The following is an 18,204-nucleotide window of genomic DNA, read 5'->3' as shown; positions in this document are numbered from 1 at the left end:
ACCCTATACAAAAGGAACCTATTATGTGCACTTGTTTTTTGAGATGTTTTGATTTTGAAGTGCATATTGATGTCTTTTTTAACAATCCTTGAAGATTCATTGAAAAAAGCAACCAATTTTGCAATATTTCCCCATGTTTCCCAACAATAGTGATATATTACACAATACAATCAATATATCCCATATGATAACCGATATGTATTCATACCCCAAGGGTGTGAAACATTACGCAATAATGATACGAAAAACATTGGTAGCACTAATAGGTGATAAGATGGGGGAAAGTACACTTAGATGGTTCAGTCATGTGCAATGGATAACAAAAACTGCGCCAATTAGAATGAGTGAGTTGGTACGAGTTCAAGGCTCTAAAAGGGTAAAGGCAAGGCTCAAAAGGGCATCGGCTGGAAGTAGTAAGAAAGACTTCATGACCTATGGTCTTACTGAAGATATGGTCCTTGATAGAGTGGAATGGAAGAACAGGATTCATGAAGCCGACCCCAAGTAATTGGGATAAGGCTTAGATGATGATCTATAGAAAGTTTAGTATATCCATAATTTGCTAAGAAATGTGTTTGCAAACTAGCTGACCTGGGCAACCCCTCATCTTTCCTTTTTATTTTTGTTCTTTCTTTCTTTTATCTATTTTCTTTGATGTGCTTTTGCCCTTTCAACCAAGCCATTAAATTTTATTTTATTTTTAATGTCTGTTTCTGCTAGCAACAGAGAGAGACGAGTATTCTCGTTGTACTAAAATGTAGGCTGTTTCTCCTTTATTCAACCAATAAAGTCAATCTGTATGCTCAGTGATTAATGAGATCGTGACCTTAGTTTACATAAAGCAGGGTCGCGTGGTTTAATGTAGACGTGAAAATTTAATGCTCACAATAGGCAACGGCCTAAGCTTGAAAGCTTAACCACTATTTTATTGTCTAAGGACAAAAGATTACAGATCGATGGCCTGGACATTCAATACAACATTCTCACGGGGTCAATCTTTACTTCTTTTGTTGTTGTTATATTCCTCGCTAGGGCCTACTTGGTCAATGGCCGGTTCTTTACTCTGCATAAATTCTCATGAGGTCGGATAGTACTTTTTCAAATATCGGCCATTGATCGGGTTTCTATTTTCCTGACTGTTTATATCTTCTATGGGTGCATAGTACCTCAGATAATGTTGTGTGCCACGACCACAGATTTTCCTCCACCATTTGCTTAATGATATTCTTTAATATCTTGTTGGTTGACTTGGCTTGATCATTGGCCTAAGCATAATATGGTGCGGAGTACACAAATTTGAATTTATATACTGCCATGAATGCTTGCATCTGAGCTCCAAAGAAGCCAACTCCTCTGTCTACTATAATTGTTTTAGAAATACCAAAATGTACAACTGATTGTGTACAAAATGTTAACTGACTTAAACTGCCACAAGCGACGAAGGCAAGATGGTAAAAAATTCTCCAACTACTGGAGTGCCTCTGCTAATATATGGAGTCTTTTGAGGCGTTTCTTAAATTGATTCTCGAGGTTTAGAACTTTTGCCATTTTAGGGTAAAGGGTGTCGGCCTCACTCGTATTGATGTTTTCTTTTTTGTTTTTGGTTGAAGATTTGATGTATTTGTAATGTTAATCATGAGCAACCACATAAACACCTACAAGTAAAGTTTAGAGAAGCAAAACCTTCTCATTTACAAGAACCTTTCAGTCCAGCAAATAAATAAATAAGAACCTGCTTTGCAGACACCTAAAAATGAGTTCCATCTCATTTTAGTTAATCTTAATTATGTACTAGAGATCATATTTCCTCTTAGCAAGGATTAAAAACAATATTGACAACCCACAATCATGATCTCTGATTCATAATTACAATTAACTAAAAATGAGATGAACTACGTGTCTGCAAAACACACCCTAATTCTATTAAGAAAAGAACAGCTAATTACATTAATTACAAGAAGTAGCCATACCCATTGTGGCAAAAGGTAGGAAACATGCTAACTTGAGTTTGTTATCGGAAAGCCAGATCTCTTAAGTTAAACCAAAGTGGGTAGAATCCGCAGCTGAATGGTAACAGTCCGAGTTTCAACGTTGAGGTCTCAGGTTCAAGCCCAGCTTGCCTACCCAAAGAAAGAAGGAAAGAAAACGGAAAATAATACATAAATAAAAAAGGCCTCTTGGTGGGACAGTCCTTATACTGCTGCAGAAACCAAACTGCAATTCATTGCAAAAGAGTATCTTAGTCTCAATTTCCAAATAAATGAGGTTGAAGTTCACATGGCATAAAAAAACCATCCAAATTAAATGTAACTGAAAAATGCTAACCTCTCCACCTTCACCTGTACAGTCAAGTTAGCAACATCCCCATAACTTCTTGAAACTTTTTAAGGATGCATGGCACACCTAATCATCAATACAAAAGTTCCATTCAATACTACTATTAAGAATAAATCATGGTGCAAGTATCATGCCGATCGGATGATTCTGACCCTTTGAGCGGGGGCATTTTGTTACCATCCACTTTGAGCCAAAGTGCTCCATTGGAAACATGAGTACAAAGTGGGATCTACCAAATAGATGTTTCAAGATAATGACTGGATCAATCTTGTTTCTCCACTTGATTGTCTATTCTTTATGACATTGATCAGATGATTTGGATAATTCAATTGACGCGATTTTTGCACTATGACTAGAACCCAGTTATATGCATGAATGAACAGCCCAGATCGATGTATCGCAGCCCCATGAGTCATTTAACAGCTCTGGGAACATTGCGAATGTACCCATGAAGATGAGGAAATTAGCAAAACCAGAATGTAATAACCAGAAAAATATAGCAAAATCTTGATCAACAAATCACACATGTTTCTACGCGCGCGCGCACACACAGATGCATAAAGATTATTTTCTTCTTCTTCTTCAGTTGAAGATGAGAAACAGGAATATCTCATTAAGAAACCTATAGAAGCTGGATACTGAAAATGAACAAAATGACCATCCATACAGCATCCTGAATTGGAAAAACATCTTTCTGAATCCACAAAAGAAATCAAATCCCAACTCCTATGGTTAGCCCAATCTGATGCCCATAAGTAGACTGCCTGGTAAATAAATTCTAAACTTGCTTCCTAGACAAAAATAAATTAATTAATTAAATAAATAAATAAATAAAAAATTCAGTTCATACAGCTGAGTCAATTGTTCAAGTAGCACGGGTTGACTCGGTTTTGGCTCGGGTTGTGTTACAAGCTTTTTGAGCCCTAGATGCAGCAGGGGCATGGTTACCAAATATGCCTCCCTACGTCCTCCAAGATTCATGGATAAGGTATGGTTTACTATGGACAAGTTATGACTCAGCTGGTCCCAAGCTTAGCAAAGTAGGCTCTGATGATGATGATCATAACACCAACACTGATAGCTACTAGTTTCTGATGATGGGCCGGGGTTTTGATTGCACTATTGAACTTATACAGCACAGATATTTCACTTTTTTTTAAAAAAAAGTTTCAGCATTCATGTTTTTGACATATTGAGACATGGATCTTTAGGTTTGGATGTGTTTCTGACAAACCATATGTTTCAGTAAAAGATAAAAACAGAGCCTTTGTAGGTATTTCCATTAAATTTTTTTATTTTTTTATTTTTATTTTTATTTTTTTTAAAAAAAAGAAGAAGAAGAAGAAGATATCACATATGCTTACCTCTCAACATGAAGGGATGCCAAGAAGCATAAATGGCTTCAGAATTTTGCTTGGAGAGTGTTGGTGTCAGCAATAGGGTAATATCACCACAAGCTTCTTCTTGTTGCACATCGATGAACCCGTAACTCTTCAAAACCTAGAATTGGCTGAAAAAAAAAAGCAACAAGTAATCTACTAACATGTAAAATAACACCCGTATCAGTTTTTGTTAAAAATGGCTTAGGCCATGTGGCAATGCCTAAAAATGAGTTCATCTCATTTTAGTTAACGGTAATTGTGTATTAGAGATTGATGGGATAAGATGAGATTTAGAACTCGTTTGCAAGTGATCCAATGGTGCAATGTAATAACAGCATATATTATCTCTGGATTAAGCAGGACATTTAGGTAATTTTGAGATTAATCCATGCCTTCCATACTTAGTTTTTTAGATGGAGGAAACATTTGATACTCTGACAGTGCATGACAGTGGAGAAATAGACACAGATTTGTAGACTTGGTGTACAAGCAACTCAAATTAAACCATTCTGGCTGTTATCCATAATTTGGACCATAAACCTTAGAAGTTGTACTGATTTGATTATCTAAATAGTGAACTCGTAGATATTTATATACATTTCACTTAAAAATATCCTATGATGGGAATTTACCAAACATCCGTCCACTAAACAGAAGTTAGGATTGCTCAGATTATATGATTTTTCAAGGAAAACCCATTCTCATTAGGATTTCCAATTTGGAAGCCTAAACAGAGTAGTATATGCCATATGTACAAATTCCAAATGCATGTGTATCAAGTGTGCATGCTCTCCAAATGTATCAACTAACTCCCCTTTTCCCTCCCAGGTCTTGCAAAGTGCATCCTCACACCGCGCGAGTTGCATGTGCCATGTGAAAAAGACCTTAATCAGTAGTTAAGCACCACTAAATAACTGACTCAACGAGGCCAAGCCTATTAGAAAAAAAAAATGGCAGGAGACAGCAAGATGGCATGACTTGCATTGGACAGCCATGAAGAAGGAAAGAAAGAGCATAACTGAGAAATATTTATGAAGTGGACCTGAGAATACTGCAACATATTTTCAAGCGGCAAAATGGGTCTCCGAATGGGAAGTATTAAAAATATCAATCCTAGACCATTACCAGTGTTTCAAAAAACATTCTTGCACACTGATTCCTCGTTTTCCCTTCTAGGATCCTGTTCAAGCTCAGATGTCCTGACTGGCCTTTTGAAATTTGAGTTGCAGGAGATTGATTTTTCAGATATTGAGCCACAGCCCTACACCAAGCACATTCCTTGGTTGAAACTACACAGACCAGAGGAGGCAAAATATCAATCCAACATGAATTTAAATAGGAACTGTTTCAAAAACCTGGTCCTCACAGACAATGAATCGACATCACTTTCTGCGCGCCCACCTGCATCCATAGGAAATGGAAATTTTAGCCATGATAAAAAATTTAAAAAATGCCCATTTTCATCTAGAAAAAAAAATGCCAAGTCATATTCGTAGATGATAATGAGAGCAGCAGACTAAATGACATGATCCAGAAGTACCATGTCAGGTATAGAAAGTCTTTTGCATCTTACCAGACTGCATTACTGTTATCTGCTTCCAAAAAATTTAGCTCCTACAAGAAAGATGACAAGCTCAGGAGTCTGACCTTAGTAAACATACCAATATGGTACATGAATGAAAAAAATGTACCACTGTATTGACAAGAAACAAGTTCACATAAATTTCCACAAGAGTTTCAACACGAGGTCATAGGTTCAAGCACCCATTGTGGTGAAATCCCACTGTGGTGTGAGTGCATGAGCGTGTGTGTGTGTGTGTAAAAAAAAAAAAAATCACATAAATTTCCATGGACATAACTCACTTCTGCTTCTGCAGAACTCGGCATATTTGAACTCCAAGGGACACCAGCTTCCCCTACAGATAGTTGTTCCCTTAGACGAGGAACCGGTGATTCTGCAGAATTCAGCAAATCTGGTATCTGTGAGAGACTAGTGTCCCATAGAGGTAGTCTCTCTTCTGAAGGAACCGTAGGTGTTTGAGACTCAGGGTCAGCCGAATCAGCATAGCCTGACAATTCTAGTGTTGGCAGTAGTTCAGTCCCCTGAGGCCTTCCTAATTGAGACACTGACCCCAAATTGCTGGCAGGGAACAGTGTTGTTTCTTCTCTACCAGATGGAGATGGCATGAATTCAGGTAAAGGACCATCAAAGTGATCTTCCTGAAACTGAGGATGTTCAATTTCCATATCTGAGGCAGGCATGCCAGAAGGAGATTCTGCATTCCTGGGCTCCGGAGGAGCTTCTGTGGGAATAGGATCGACTGCCGAAGCAGTGTAAGTCTTCTTGAAACTTCCTGAAGGTCGGCAGACATTCCTGCAAAAGATACATTTTGTATTCCCATAAAACCAGTGCAAGCATTAGAACTAAGATGTGGAAAGATGTGTACTACACAAACATCAAACTTACCAGAAAATTAAGGCTCAAGAAAGATATGCTCCATTTGACGGATCTTGTAGAATCTCCAGACATTTAGAGCTGACACAGGGAGTTTCTTGCGTTTGCGCACCAATTTACTAGTATCCTCAAGCTGTTTTCCCATGAAGCTATAAAATCCAGGTATCACTAGGTGCTTCAAGGAAACCCCAAATGCTATGAGAGCCCAAAAAAAAGGGAAAAAGGAAAATTAAATAAATAAATAAATAAAAAGATCTTCACATGGATCATGAGCTATCATTTGGCAACTGTTCACCCAGTGAATGGCTACCTATAAACAGTTATGTTGAAAGATAAATGACGAGTAAAAACAATTGGGAAATAAAGTTAGTTTAGCCAAATTTTATAATCTTCTTATTCTGTTTTGATATTTGTGTTGATCTACCATATCCCTTTACCATTGTCCGGAGATATTTTTTAGTCAATATGTGCCTTTCATGTGGTTACGACTGAAGAAGTTGAATACCTTTCTACCCCTTCCAAAAATAAAATATGCAACCATCAATTATGCAGCAGTTCATGCAATCTTCCATATAAGAAGAAATGAATTCTTCTATATACTAAAGGACACTCGGTGATGGACAAACTGCCATGCTTACTCCACCACCATGGTATTTGAAGCTCACGTGGATCTAAGTTGGGTTGGTCGTAAAATGAAAGTCATGCCATAACATGGTTTTTCATATACTGTAGGAACACATAGTTTTTCATATATTCTAGGAACACTTTTGATAATAAGCAGAAACCAACTCCATGAGAATATAAGCACAATATCAGAACTTCACATAGGAAAATGAAAGAAGAAAAAATAATGCATGGATTTAAGTATTACCCAGAGTTACATATAGTGGAAGACATTTGCCGTCTTCTTGGACAGAAAAAACCATTTTGTTTGATACACACTGTAGTGTCATATACAAACTCATAATGATTCCCACCAGATAGGGAACTAGTCTTTAAGACTGGATGCAAAAATAGGGAAAGCCAAGATTTCAATCCTTTATGTCATTGTTTAGACCTTTTCTTCATGATCTGCTTTTCATACCGACCATGTATACATTGTGATGATATTAGTTTATCTGTAAGCTGTAACTGACACTGGCATTCTAGTGTGAAAGACTGCAGCTTAATCAAGAGGGTTCTTTCGGGAGATCTCTACTACCGTGCTTGTTCCCAATGTTGAGCTCCAGAATTTTTCATCAGTGGAATATGTTACATTGCCATGTAGATTTTTGTTTTAGCGTTTTGGCACTTCTCAATTTCAAATGTGCAAATGCCTTGAATAGATTTAACTTGGAAGATAAAACCTATCTCAAATTGCATGAGCATGTGATCCAAGTAATCAACTCTTTTATGTCAACCCAATTTTGCAAAATCATGTGCTCAAACAATGCATTGCATAATCCAACTTTTTCTATGTAAGTTTTTAAGAAAATCAGAAGAACTTACTCATTTGTGAATACCAAGGACTCATCAAAGAATTGTTTTTTCTTCCTTGACTTGGCTTTTTTCTTGTCAACAGGTGGAATCGCTTGTAATACCATTTCAGGTAATTCATGAGCTACATCATGAGAAACCAAGGTCATGTAAAGGAAACGTGATAAACCATGGTTGGACTCAATAAAACAACAAACACGAGATATAGCGTGGGTAGAATTTGCAAGATATGGAAGTATAGAATCTATAGATGCAACAATGAAATCAACAACCGACCGAAAGAAATACTCTGATCAAAATTTTCAGGTTCCCCTGCAGATCCAGCTGTAGGCAGTGTTGGGTACAGCCGAGATGGCAGAGATCTCCTCCAGACACTGAGACTCCTTCCATAATGGGAGAAAGGATCTCTTTCTGATTGAAGGTTGGATCAAAAGGCTCGTGCTGTTCAACAGTGGTCACCGAAATCTGAGAACTCTGGAATGTTTCCTGACTCAAGAGGTACAGCATCCCGAAGGATCTCGATCTCCGGAAGGTCTTCATGGAAACGGTCATCATAAAGCTTCGGGTTGGATTCTTCAGCAGGATTACTCGGGCCAGAATCTGTATTGCCCACACCATTGGACCCAGAAAGTGGAGGGATGACACTAGAAGAGAAACATTGTCAAAACAGGTTCCTCAAATAAAGAAAATACATGAAATCCAACAGAATAGCAAACATACTCTTCTTCCATTGGTCCAGCACTAGGGTTTGGAAGGTCTACTGGAGATTTGTCCATCATAATATCCTGCCAAAAAAAAAAAGGAGAGGAGGAGGAAGAAGAAGAAGAAGAAGAAGAAGAAGAAAGAAATGTCTATGATGCAACCTTCACTGGTTGGGCATTTTGAAGGTGAAAGACTATCAAGATAGAGTTGCAAGAGCAAAGAAACATTAGACCTCATTGATACATACATACATACATACATACATACATACATACATACATACATATATATATATATATATATATATATATATATGAAGTGACATATGGATCTCCTTCACCCGGGATCTGATCTGCATGCACAACCCCAAGCATTCATCACTGAAAAATACACACCATGTGAAGAAATTGACAAAGACAACTTCATGAATGCGACGCATGGAGCTTACACCTGTGATGGTGATCTCCTCAAGAGTTTTGAGATGATTATCTGGGGCCCTGAGAACAAAACATATGGTGTGTACAGTTAGATGGTGAGCACAAGCTTTATCTTAGTTACCCAAGCTTCAAAAACTCTCACTAGATCTGGTATATTGTGTCATCCAAGTCCAATGCATCAAGTTCAAAGGTCTCTGGCAGTGTGACAGAGTGAAACGACACATGGTTCGCGTCTTCCAGCAAGTTGACTTTTATCGAGGCGAATGCAGCCCTGAGATGGGTGAGGATCTCATTGCAATCATAGTAAAGACAGTCAACCTTCTTCGAGTATATTCTGACAACACCCAGTATAAGATGACCCGATAACCTCACCACAATTGAGACTTCAGGAAACATGATGCGATCTGAAGGAAAATCAAGAGATGTAAGCGGGAATAGATTAATCCACACAATACATTCACCAAAGAAAGACACATTTAATAACCAAAGCTGATGCAATGGTTAAGACCCATTTGCAATGTTACTAAGTAAGAAGCAATGATGGACATGGCCTTCATAACAATCCTACAAACACCGTACTAACCTTTAAATGGATTTGACAAACTGTAAACCATTAGAACAAACCTAAAAACATAGTACTAATTTTAAATGATGGGTAAATATCATCCAAGCTTGGAAATGCTTCAGGGCCTAGATCAAATGAAAGAAAGAAGGAAACTAGAAAACCTCATAAATGGATTTCCTCATGTCCATCTAATATCAACATGCACGTCTGACATTCGAGAGGGAAACTACAAAACACCGAAAAGGGATATTCCATATTGATCATCGGCCATGGAATTATCGAAGTTCTAGGAACAAAATACAAATTGCACGCGAGTGTGTGTGTGTGTGTGTGTGTGTGTGTGTGTGTGTGAGAGAGAGAGAGAGAGAGAGAGAGAGAGAGAGAGAGAGAGAGATAGTTTTCTTCTTTGTATGAGACAATTTTCCATAAATGAAATAATTTCTAACCAAATACGTCCAGAGAAAGTGGTTCTGTTTAGTGAAAAATGAAAGACGAAGAGGCTGTGTTCAGGAGCACAAGCGAACTGAATTGCAAACATTCAGTTTAACAAAGATGAAATTATTAAAATCTGTTGGACAAGTATCGCCAATATTTGAAATGTTCGGGATAATATCACGAGATACACAAGGATATCATCACGAGATGTTCAAAATCTTAGCAGATTCTAAAATATTGCATCTTTATCATGATATTAACTCAAAAATAGTAAAAACATTTAGAAATTTGTTATATGTATGTGTGCGTGTGTGTTAAATTTTAAATTTATTTAAAAACTTAAAATAAGCGGTTTTAAATGTTGTTATTGTTGGCAAGATTTTGGCAGTAATATCCCAAGAAAAACCTCAAAATTTGAAAACCTCCCAGAATTTTCCCGGCTGAGAAATTGCCATGAACAAGACTTGTCACTGTGATTGAAACCCAATGAGGAAGTAGCCCTCAAATTGTCGTCAAATTTCCTTCCGACCCAACCTAGAAGAAATGTGATTGAAATTCGGAGCACAGAAACTTGATATTAATATGAGGAAACCACTTTTGTTTTAACATCAGATTAATCGCTGCAAGAAAACCCAGATTCACCCAAAATAGAGCTCAAAGCTATTCAGTTAAAGCTCATTTTCTCACTAATTAAATTCAACCTGAAAGTAATGTGATTGAAATTCGGAGCCCGGACTCTCAATATGTGTACAAAATACATTAAATATGGACACTATCCAAAGATGGAATTCTCAGATTTTGGGGCCCTTGATTGATAATCAGCTAGCTGGAGAATAGCCTTGATTGGTGCACTTTCCTAATAGAACCTTGATTGCCTAATAATATCAATATGAGGAAACCACCTTCGATCTATCATAAGATTAATTGCTGCAAGTAAACCCAGATTCACCCAAACTAGAGCTCAAAGCTATTCAATCAAAGCTCATTTTCTCACTAATTTAATAACGCGGCTGTCAATCAGCGACGAAAAAGATACCCAAAAAAAAAAACGAATCTTTATGAAACCCAACTGCAAAAATTCTAAAGATGTAAAGAAAAAAACCCCTATATATATATATATATATATATATATATATATATATATATATATGGAAATGGTACTATGAGGTCAACCTCATGGGAACTTCCCATGAGGTCGAGCTATGTGGGCCCCACCGTGATGTGTGTCGAACATCTACGCCATCAGTCAGATGAACCATTCCATTATGGGCCACGGGCTTAAAAATCAAGCCAATCTATGAATTGGGTGGGCCACACCACATACAACAGTTGAGAGGGGTTACCCTCCCATTAAAACATTCATAATCATTTATTGGGCCCACTGATATGTCGTTCACAAATTCAGACCATCCATTGTGCGTGTCCCACTTGGATGAGGGGTCAAACAAAGTTTCAGCTGCATCCAAAACTCAGGTGGGCCCCAGCAAGTGCTTTGATATGTTTTAGGCATACCTTCAGATGATTTTAGATGGTATGGCCCACCTGAGTTCCGTATACGGCTGATTTTTGGGATATCCCATAACCTACATGGGACCCATCAAATGCACAGTGTTGATGTTCGACACACATCACGGTGGGGCCCACATAGCTCGAGGTGTAGCAAACTCGGATTCGGCAAGAATCTCATTTTTGGGTAGTACGAAGGAGGAATTGGCCCAAAAATTGGATAGGGGTCAAGTCGCAGCCAGGCACCGGCGGCTGACTCAAGTGCCCCTCGAACCGCGCAAAATGGTCACCTATTACACGGCTCACTAACTCTGCCTGGGGTGGGGGTACCTATTATTCGTCGGCATTACTTCCCTCTACATTTACAACTTACCTGATTTGACTGCTTACTTTTTAACAAGAAAACCAAAAATATTACAAAATATCTGTGGGTCCCACTGTGATGCATTTCGCTTATCTACGCCGTTCATCCATTATTCCAGTTGAATTCACAGCATGAGGCAAAAATTGAGGTATATACAATACTCAATTGGACCACGTCATACTAAAAAGGGAATCAAATACTTACCGTTAAAAACTTTGTAGGGCCATTGTTTCTTTTGGCGTGGGCCACTTGAGTGTTGGATCTGCTTCATTTTTTGTCTCATGCTCCAAAATATTGTAATAAAACAGACTGATGGAATGGATATATCAATCGCATTACCTTGCAGTTCAAAAATTAAAATTACATCTTTTGAACCAACTTCACAGGCACAAGCTCACATGAATTTTCAAACGCGGTTAAATTGTAATAATTACTATTTCCCAGGTAATGGTCACCTATTACACGGCTCACTAACTCTGCCTGGGGTGGGGGTACCTATTATTCGTCGGCGGTCCGGCGCACGCAGGGCCTCGGTTTGCTGCATGGACTTCCTATGCACTTCCTACAGAGTGGAACCCAGCTCAGCACCGCCGAGCCAAAAGAGAAGAACCGCCAGAGGCGGACGGTAGAGTATAGCCAAGAGGCTTTCTTCCTATGAGGCCGACCTTATAGTACCATTTCCCATATGGGAGAGAGAGCTTTTACAGAAATTCGATCCGAGAAAACCCTTAAAAAATATGTGACTCTTTTTTTTTTTTTTTTTGGATTAGCTTGTCAGTACACACCCAACCCATGTCAGTACACACACTCCATGTTAGCCACCCCCACTGAGGATCGATACCAAGACCTCAAGTGTTGAAACGAGGTATCTCCACTCAGTCTGGCAGTTGAGCTATGGATCTGGGTGTTATATATATATATATGTGTGTGTGTGTGTGTGTGTGTGTGTGTGTGTGTGTGTGTGTGTGTGCGCGCGCGCGCGCCTTCAATGAACAGATGGAGAGTGAGAGAGAGCTGTTACCAACGGATGAAGAGATATCAGTGACAACGACCTGGGATTTGCGTAGCTTGTGCTGGAGATGAGCAGCTATCCAAATCGTTCCGAAAGGGCTTTTCCTGGCGAGAAAGCTGTGAGAGTAGAACATCTTTTTCTCTTTTCTATGGCTTCTGAGAGAGAGAGAGAGAGTGAGGGGCTTATTTTCGAAGGGAAATGTGCTGAAAAAACCGAGGGGCGGGAAAGAACGTTGGCGGCATAAATACAGAAGGAATTTGCCAGGACTGCAAAAGCAATTTGCACAGGAAGTTCCTGCACTGGGATGCTACGTGGGGCCCATCGTGATGTTTGCAAGAAATCCACCCTGTCCATCCGTTTTATGAGATCATTTTATGGAATGTAACCAAAAACGAGGTGATAAAAAAACTCGTGTTGTCTAGACGAGAGGGAAATTTGGGGAAAGAAATTCCTACCGTTGAAACCTTCCTCGGCTCCACCATGATGTTTATATGCCATCCAAGCCATTTATAAGGTCATTCTCACAATGATGAAGTGAAAACCCAAACATCTTAGTCTGATACGAAACTTTTGTGGCCACAATAATATTTCAACGGTGATCATTGAAAATCCACTGTTTCTTCTCCTGAGGCCCATTTGAGTCTTGGATGCGCCTCGTTTTCTGCTATAAGTTCTAAAATGAGTTCGAATAACGGATGGACGAGATGTATTCTAACAAACATTGCGGTGGGGCCCATATAGCATACCAGGCAGGAACTTACTGCTAAATGTTTTTGCGGGAAATCCGCGTCAGGAAGGAAGGGGATTCATACACATGCACTCTTTCACTGTACACACGTGGCATACACATGGCTCTTTTAATTGTTAAAATCGCCCAAATAAGTACATATGTTTTGTTAAGGTAAATCCCCAAAAAAAATAAAAATTTACCTGACATTCCTAATCAGGGACGAATCGAAATGGAACAGTTGTGTTTCTTTTCTTAATAACTGACTATGATTACTATTTTTCTTGGGCCATGGCCCATCCAACTTGAGATGGGCTCACTGAGGTGGAATGTGAGGCTCACAGTGATGCGTTTGCCTTAAATCTACATCGTCCAACCATTTCCAAATCTCATTTTAGGGTATGATCCAAAAAATGAAGTATGCCCAGATCTTAGGTGGATCACACCACAGGAAACAGTTTTGATTGAATCCCCACCATAAAAAATTTTATGAAGTCCACCGGAATGTTTATTTGCTATCCAACCTGTTAATAAGGTCAGAAAGACCTATATGAAGAGACCACACGAATATCATCTTGATCCAAACTTTCTTGGCCCACTGGAAGTTTTGAATGGTCAATTGCTACTATTTCCTGTACTATGGTTCATTTGAGATTTGGATCTGCTTCATTTTTTTGATCATGCCCTGAAATGAGTATTCAATACAGATGGATAGCGTGGATATAGTCACATACGTCAAGGTGGGCCCCACAGTGAAGGTCTCACGTACCAAAGCTGCGCCGGAGTAAATAGTTTTCTAGGACCAGACACGTGTATATGTGATCAAGGCTTGAAAACCCCGCGCCCGCATTGTAACACATGGGCCCGAGTCCTGCCAGGCCTGTGATTTGTCTTAAACCCTTGGGATTGGGACCCCATCCTTATTTTTTTTATAAGGTCTACCTTAATGTGTATTCAAAATCAATTCCACTCATTAGACATGTAATCTAACGTTAGGTTCATGGCTAAAAAACCACGCTGACCTAATCTAACGTTAGTTCCATGGCTCAAAACACCTACTATTCATTTGTACGGCATCAAAGGAAACAATTGCAAGAGACGTTCACCTTAATTTTTATATGTAACACTAATTTAGGCATAGGGCCTAAAAATCAAGCCCATAAGTGATTTAGGTGGACCACAACAAGAAAACAGTTTAGGAAGGTGAGTGTTGCCCTATACATCATTTTCAATCGTGTGGCCCACCTGAATCATGTATGGAGCACTGGCCTTAAAATAGAGTGAAACACCTAGTAATTGGTGTGAATTTCACATAAACATTGCACTTATCTCTGTAAATCGTAGTCTTTTTTTTAAAAAAAAAATAAAATTCCCTTAACATTGCAACTCTAATGGGTGGACAACTTTGATTGGCTTGACTAGCTAGAGCTGTACATGAACCGAGCTAGCTTGATTAGCTCGCTCGAATTGACTCGGATTGAAACTGTGTTCAAGCCAAGTCGAGCCAATGTTATTGAGCTTGAAAAAATTCGAGTCGAGTCCGAGCTAGACCGAGCTCGACTCGACTTGACTCAGTCTTAAGCTCGAACCTGACTCGGTTCAGCTCGGTTTGGATCGACTCAATTTTTTGATAGGGTATATATATTTCAAAACCATAACCCACTAGAGTCTTGGTCGTTCTCTAGCACCCTATTGAGGTTCAAATATTGCATATCAGACCCCATTTATTGCTTGGATTTATGAACATAATATTGTTTAATAGCTTGATTTAATTGTGTTTGTGCTGCAGGTTGAATTTAGGAGCGTGGACTGAAAAAGGTGCTAAAAGCATGGATTTGACGCTCCAAAGTCACCAGAGCAAGAGACGGACTCCAGAGGACCAAGATTGAAGAATTTACACGTTAGGGATCCGAGGAAATCAAGCCGTTCACGTTAAAGAGGCTCGAAAATAGTCCAAAATACAAGATCACATGGTTTCTGCCATCCAATTGACACGAGACTTTGTACATGGGATGAGGACCATAAATTAACCGTACACGTAAAATTTCATCCATTGAAGATCTCATGAAGTGGGCCAACAGATAGATCAACCCATTAGTCGTCAATTTCAGGCCCACCTGATATCTGGATCTGCCTCACAATTTTTCACGGTTTAAATAAGATGAGAAACAATAGGGATGATGAAGATTTCTAAAAATCATCACAGCGGGTCCCGTACATGGTGAATGTACACCTTGTACATACAAGGCCGGCCGTGCACCGGCCGCTGACTGCCTGTCTATAACACACCCGCCCAACCGACTTCTAAATACGGCACTTGCCGTTTTAGCAACGCTTAACCGGCCGCTCGCCGGTTTTGCGAAAAATAGTGGGTCCTATATGTCATCCATACGGCTAATCTAAACCGTCCATCTTGTAGATGGCCTCGAATATGACAAACCCATGTTGAAATTTCGGACCCATATGTACACACGTATGTGATACAGAGGCCACAAACGGACTGCACTGCAACGTTCAAAAGTAATTTTATTGTAATTTCTCCACTAGGCTGCGTCAATAGACGTTCAAAACCACCCATTCTTGACTGAAATTTCGTCCTGAATATAATGGACGGGGTGGATTTCCATGAAAGTACCTCTGTGGGGCCCACCGATCACGACAGCGTTGGACGTGCGAAAGGTTACGCACGTCCACGAAATTTGATTTTTCAGGCGGTTGTGGCCCACCATCTTTGATCATATGACAGATTTGAACCATCCATGGTGTAGGCCAGCAAAAATACTTTTAATAGATGTTGATTTTACAGAAATAATGCAAGGAACGCGAGAGTTATGAAGCCCCGAACTTGGCTGCGAAAAGGCTTTCGCTGCGCGTGCGATAGCTTTCCAAATCCGATTTCCACCACTCCAGAAGCTATAAAAAGAGTTCCAAAACTTAGAGAAGAGGGAGAGAAGCTGGGGAAGCAGGGACGTGGAGCAAGAAGAAGAGAGAGAGAAACAAGAGAAGAGACAGGTTTTAGCTTTTCTTCCTCTTCTTTAGTTTCTTTTGTTTATGAATTTTTTCAGAGATTATAGCCTCATCATGTCCATGAGTGGCTGAACCTCTTAGCTAGGGCTAAGAGGTGAAACTTGTAGCGTGATGGGGGACTCTTTCGCTTGTGTTTTGTATTCATACTGAACTGATACCGATTATAGCTTATTTAAGGGAGTGTTTTTAGTTTTTAATGGTCTGTTGTGACTAAAATTACAATGGGTCTGCAATGGCTTTGAGCATGTTCCTTCCTTTTATGTTTATGACATCAGGAAGCCCTGTTGTTCACCATAGTCTCCTGTGCATGGTAGGATGACGGTACCCTTCTTAACCTTCATAGCATGTTGATTGGTTGGTAATTAGTTTAGTTCTGTTGTTTGCTTTGTCTCCTGTGCATGGTTTGGTGATGGAATCCATTTTAATTCATATACTTTTCATCTCTTTAAAATTATATCAGAGGAAGTTCAGTTTAATTTCCATGATTTTTGAAGCAGGCATAAGATCTCCCTGATCTCTACAAGTGGATCCTCTGAATCCCTAGTTTCTTATCTCTGATTTCTCTTAAGTTTTATATTAATCTCTCACCATTATTCATCAATTTATATTTGATTTAGATTTCATCTTAGGCTAGTTCTATTTCTACCTAGTTTCAGATAACGTATAGGTTTCAGTCCCTTGGGATTCGACCTCGGTCTTACCGAGTTTATTACTACATCACAACCTTGCACTTGGGGAGTGAACACGCCCGACCTTAAAAACCCTAACTCACTCTCGTCCCCTCCAACCATTCAGCGGTAGCGCTCGACCCAGACCCTCTCTCTCTCTCTCTCTCTCTCTCTCTCTCTCTCTCTCTCGCCGTTCTCCAGCCCCTGAACAACGACCGGCGACCACTCTCCTCTCCTCTCTTTCTCGCCGTTCTCCAGCGCCCAAACGGCGACCGACGAGTACTCTCCCATACTCTCTCTCTATTCTTCAGTGCACGCCTGGACGACCGGCAACTGAAAGGTACTCTCCCCATATCCTCTCCTCATCTCATCACATTGCCTCCTGCCGAACTTAGCTCGAAAAATCGAACTCGAACTCGAACTCGGCATGAAAACTTGAACTTGAACTCAGCTTGAACTCGAGTCGAACTGGACCGAGTTGCTGACCGAGCCGAGCCAAACGACCAATCCAGGCTCAATGACCGAGCCGAGCCGAGTTCGAGCTGAGGTATCTTGCTGGCCGAGTCGAGCCAAGCTAGGCAAAGTTCGACTTAGATCGACTTGTGTACACCTCTATGAATAGCTGTTGTTCAGGGTACAAGCTCAGCCTGATTGAAAAAAAAAAAAAGAAAAAAAGAAAAAGAAGGTTTAAACTCGAGCCCAGTCCTTGGGTCTAATACTCCAATCCAAGTCAAGCCTTAAAGCCGACAAGCAGCCCAACTAATTGACAACCTACATGTAAATGTACTCTCTGTGGGGTCATCACATCAATTGTAAGGATCATTGATTGATGGGACCATTCATAAATATGCAGAGGGAGCGTTGTATAGCTCTCCGTGTTTCATGATAAAGAAATGAGAACGTGAATTTAGTAAAATCACGGACATTCTTGTTTTTTGAATCAAAATATATAAGTGGAAGGGTGGTGCTTGAAAAGGCCAAGCTATACGTCCTAGGGGGGGGGGGGGGGGGGGGGTTAAATAGGACTATGCCAAATTAAAAAAAAAAATGCGGAATAGAAAGAAAGATATCACAATCAAATAATAATTAAGCACAAGTAAAAAGCAACCTC

The 18,204-nt window shown here is 39.7% G+C and overlaps 2 protein-coding genes and 1 pseudogene across 2 annotated transcripts; all 3 read right to left on the bottom strand.

The window, feature by feature from the left end:
- Nucleotides 1-1,849: 1,849 nt before the first annotated feature.
- LOC131235410 (sister chromatid cohesion 1 protein 3-like) lies at nucleotides 1,850-5,176 on the bottom strand. Its single transcript, XM_058232588.1, has 5 exons — nucleotides 5,075-5,176; nucleotides 4,845-4,980; nucleotides 3,702-3,837; nucleotides 2,326-2,403; nucleotides 1,850-2,214 (listed from the first exon to the last, which is right to left on the bottom strand). The coding sequence occupies exons 1-4, from the start codon at nucleotides 5,128-5,130 to the stop codon at nucleotides 2,348-2,350; spliced, it is 384 nt and encodes a 127-aa protein (XP_058088571.1). The 5' UTR covers nucleotides 5,131-5,176; the 3' UTR covers nucleotides 1,850-2,214; nucleotides 2,326-2,347.
- Nucleotides 5,177-5,288: 112 nt separating this feature from the next.
- Nucleotides 5,289-7,773, bottom strand: LOC131234601 (uncharacterized). The gene is made up of 4 exons (XM_058231533.1): nucleotides 7,663-7,773; nucleotides 6,187-6,323; nucleotides 5,583-6,093; nucleotides 5,289-5,333 (listed from the first exon to the last, which is right to left on the bottom strand). Exons 3-4 carry the CDS (start codon nucleotides 5,979-5,981, stop codon nucleotides 5,289-5,291), a joined length of 444 nt encoding a protein of 147 aa, XP_058087516.1. The 5' UTR covers nucleotides 5,982-6,093; nucleotides 6,187-6,323; nucleotides 7,663-7,773.
- A 141-nt stretch (nucleotides 7,774-7,914) lies between these two features.
- Nucleotides 7,915-12,823, bottom strand: LOC131234600 (sister chromatid cohesion 1 protein 3-like; annotated as a pseudogene).
- Between the last annotated feature and the right edge of the window lie 5,381 nt (nucleotides 12,824-18,204).

This window comes from Magnolia sinica, chromosome 19 (genome assembly GCF_029962835.1).
Source record: "Magnolia sinica isolate HGM2019 chromosome 19, MsV1, whole genome shotgun sequence".
Classification (NCBI taxonomy): domain Eukaryota; kingdom Viridiplantae; phylum Streptophyta; class Magnoliopsida; order Magnoliales; family Magnoliaceae; genus Magnolia; species Magnolia sinica.
The sequence above is the reverse complement of the archived record's forward strand: the minus strand, read 5'-3'. Positions and strand labels throughout refer to the sequence as shown.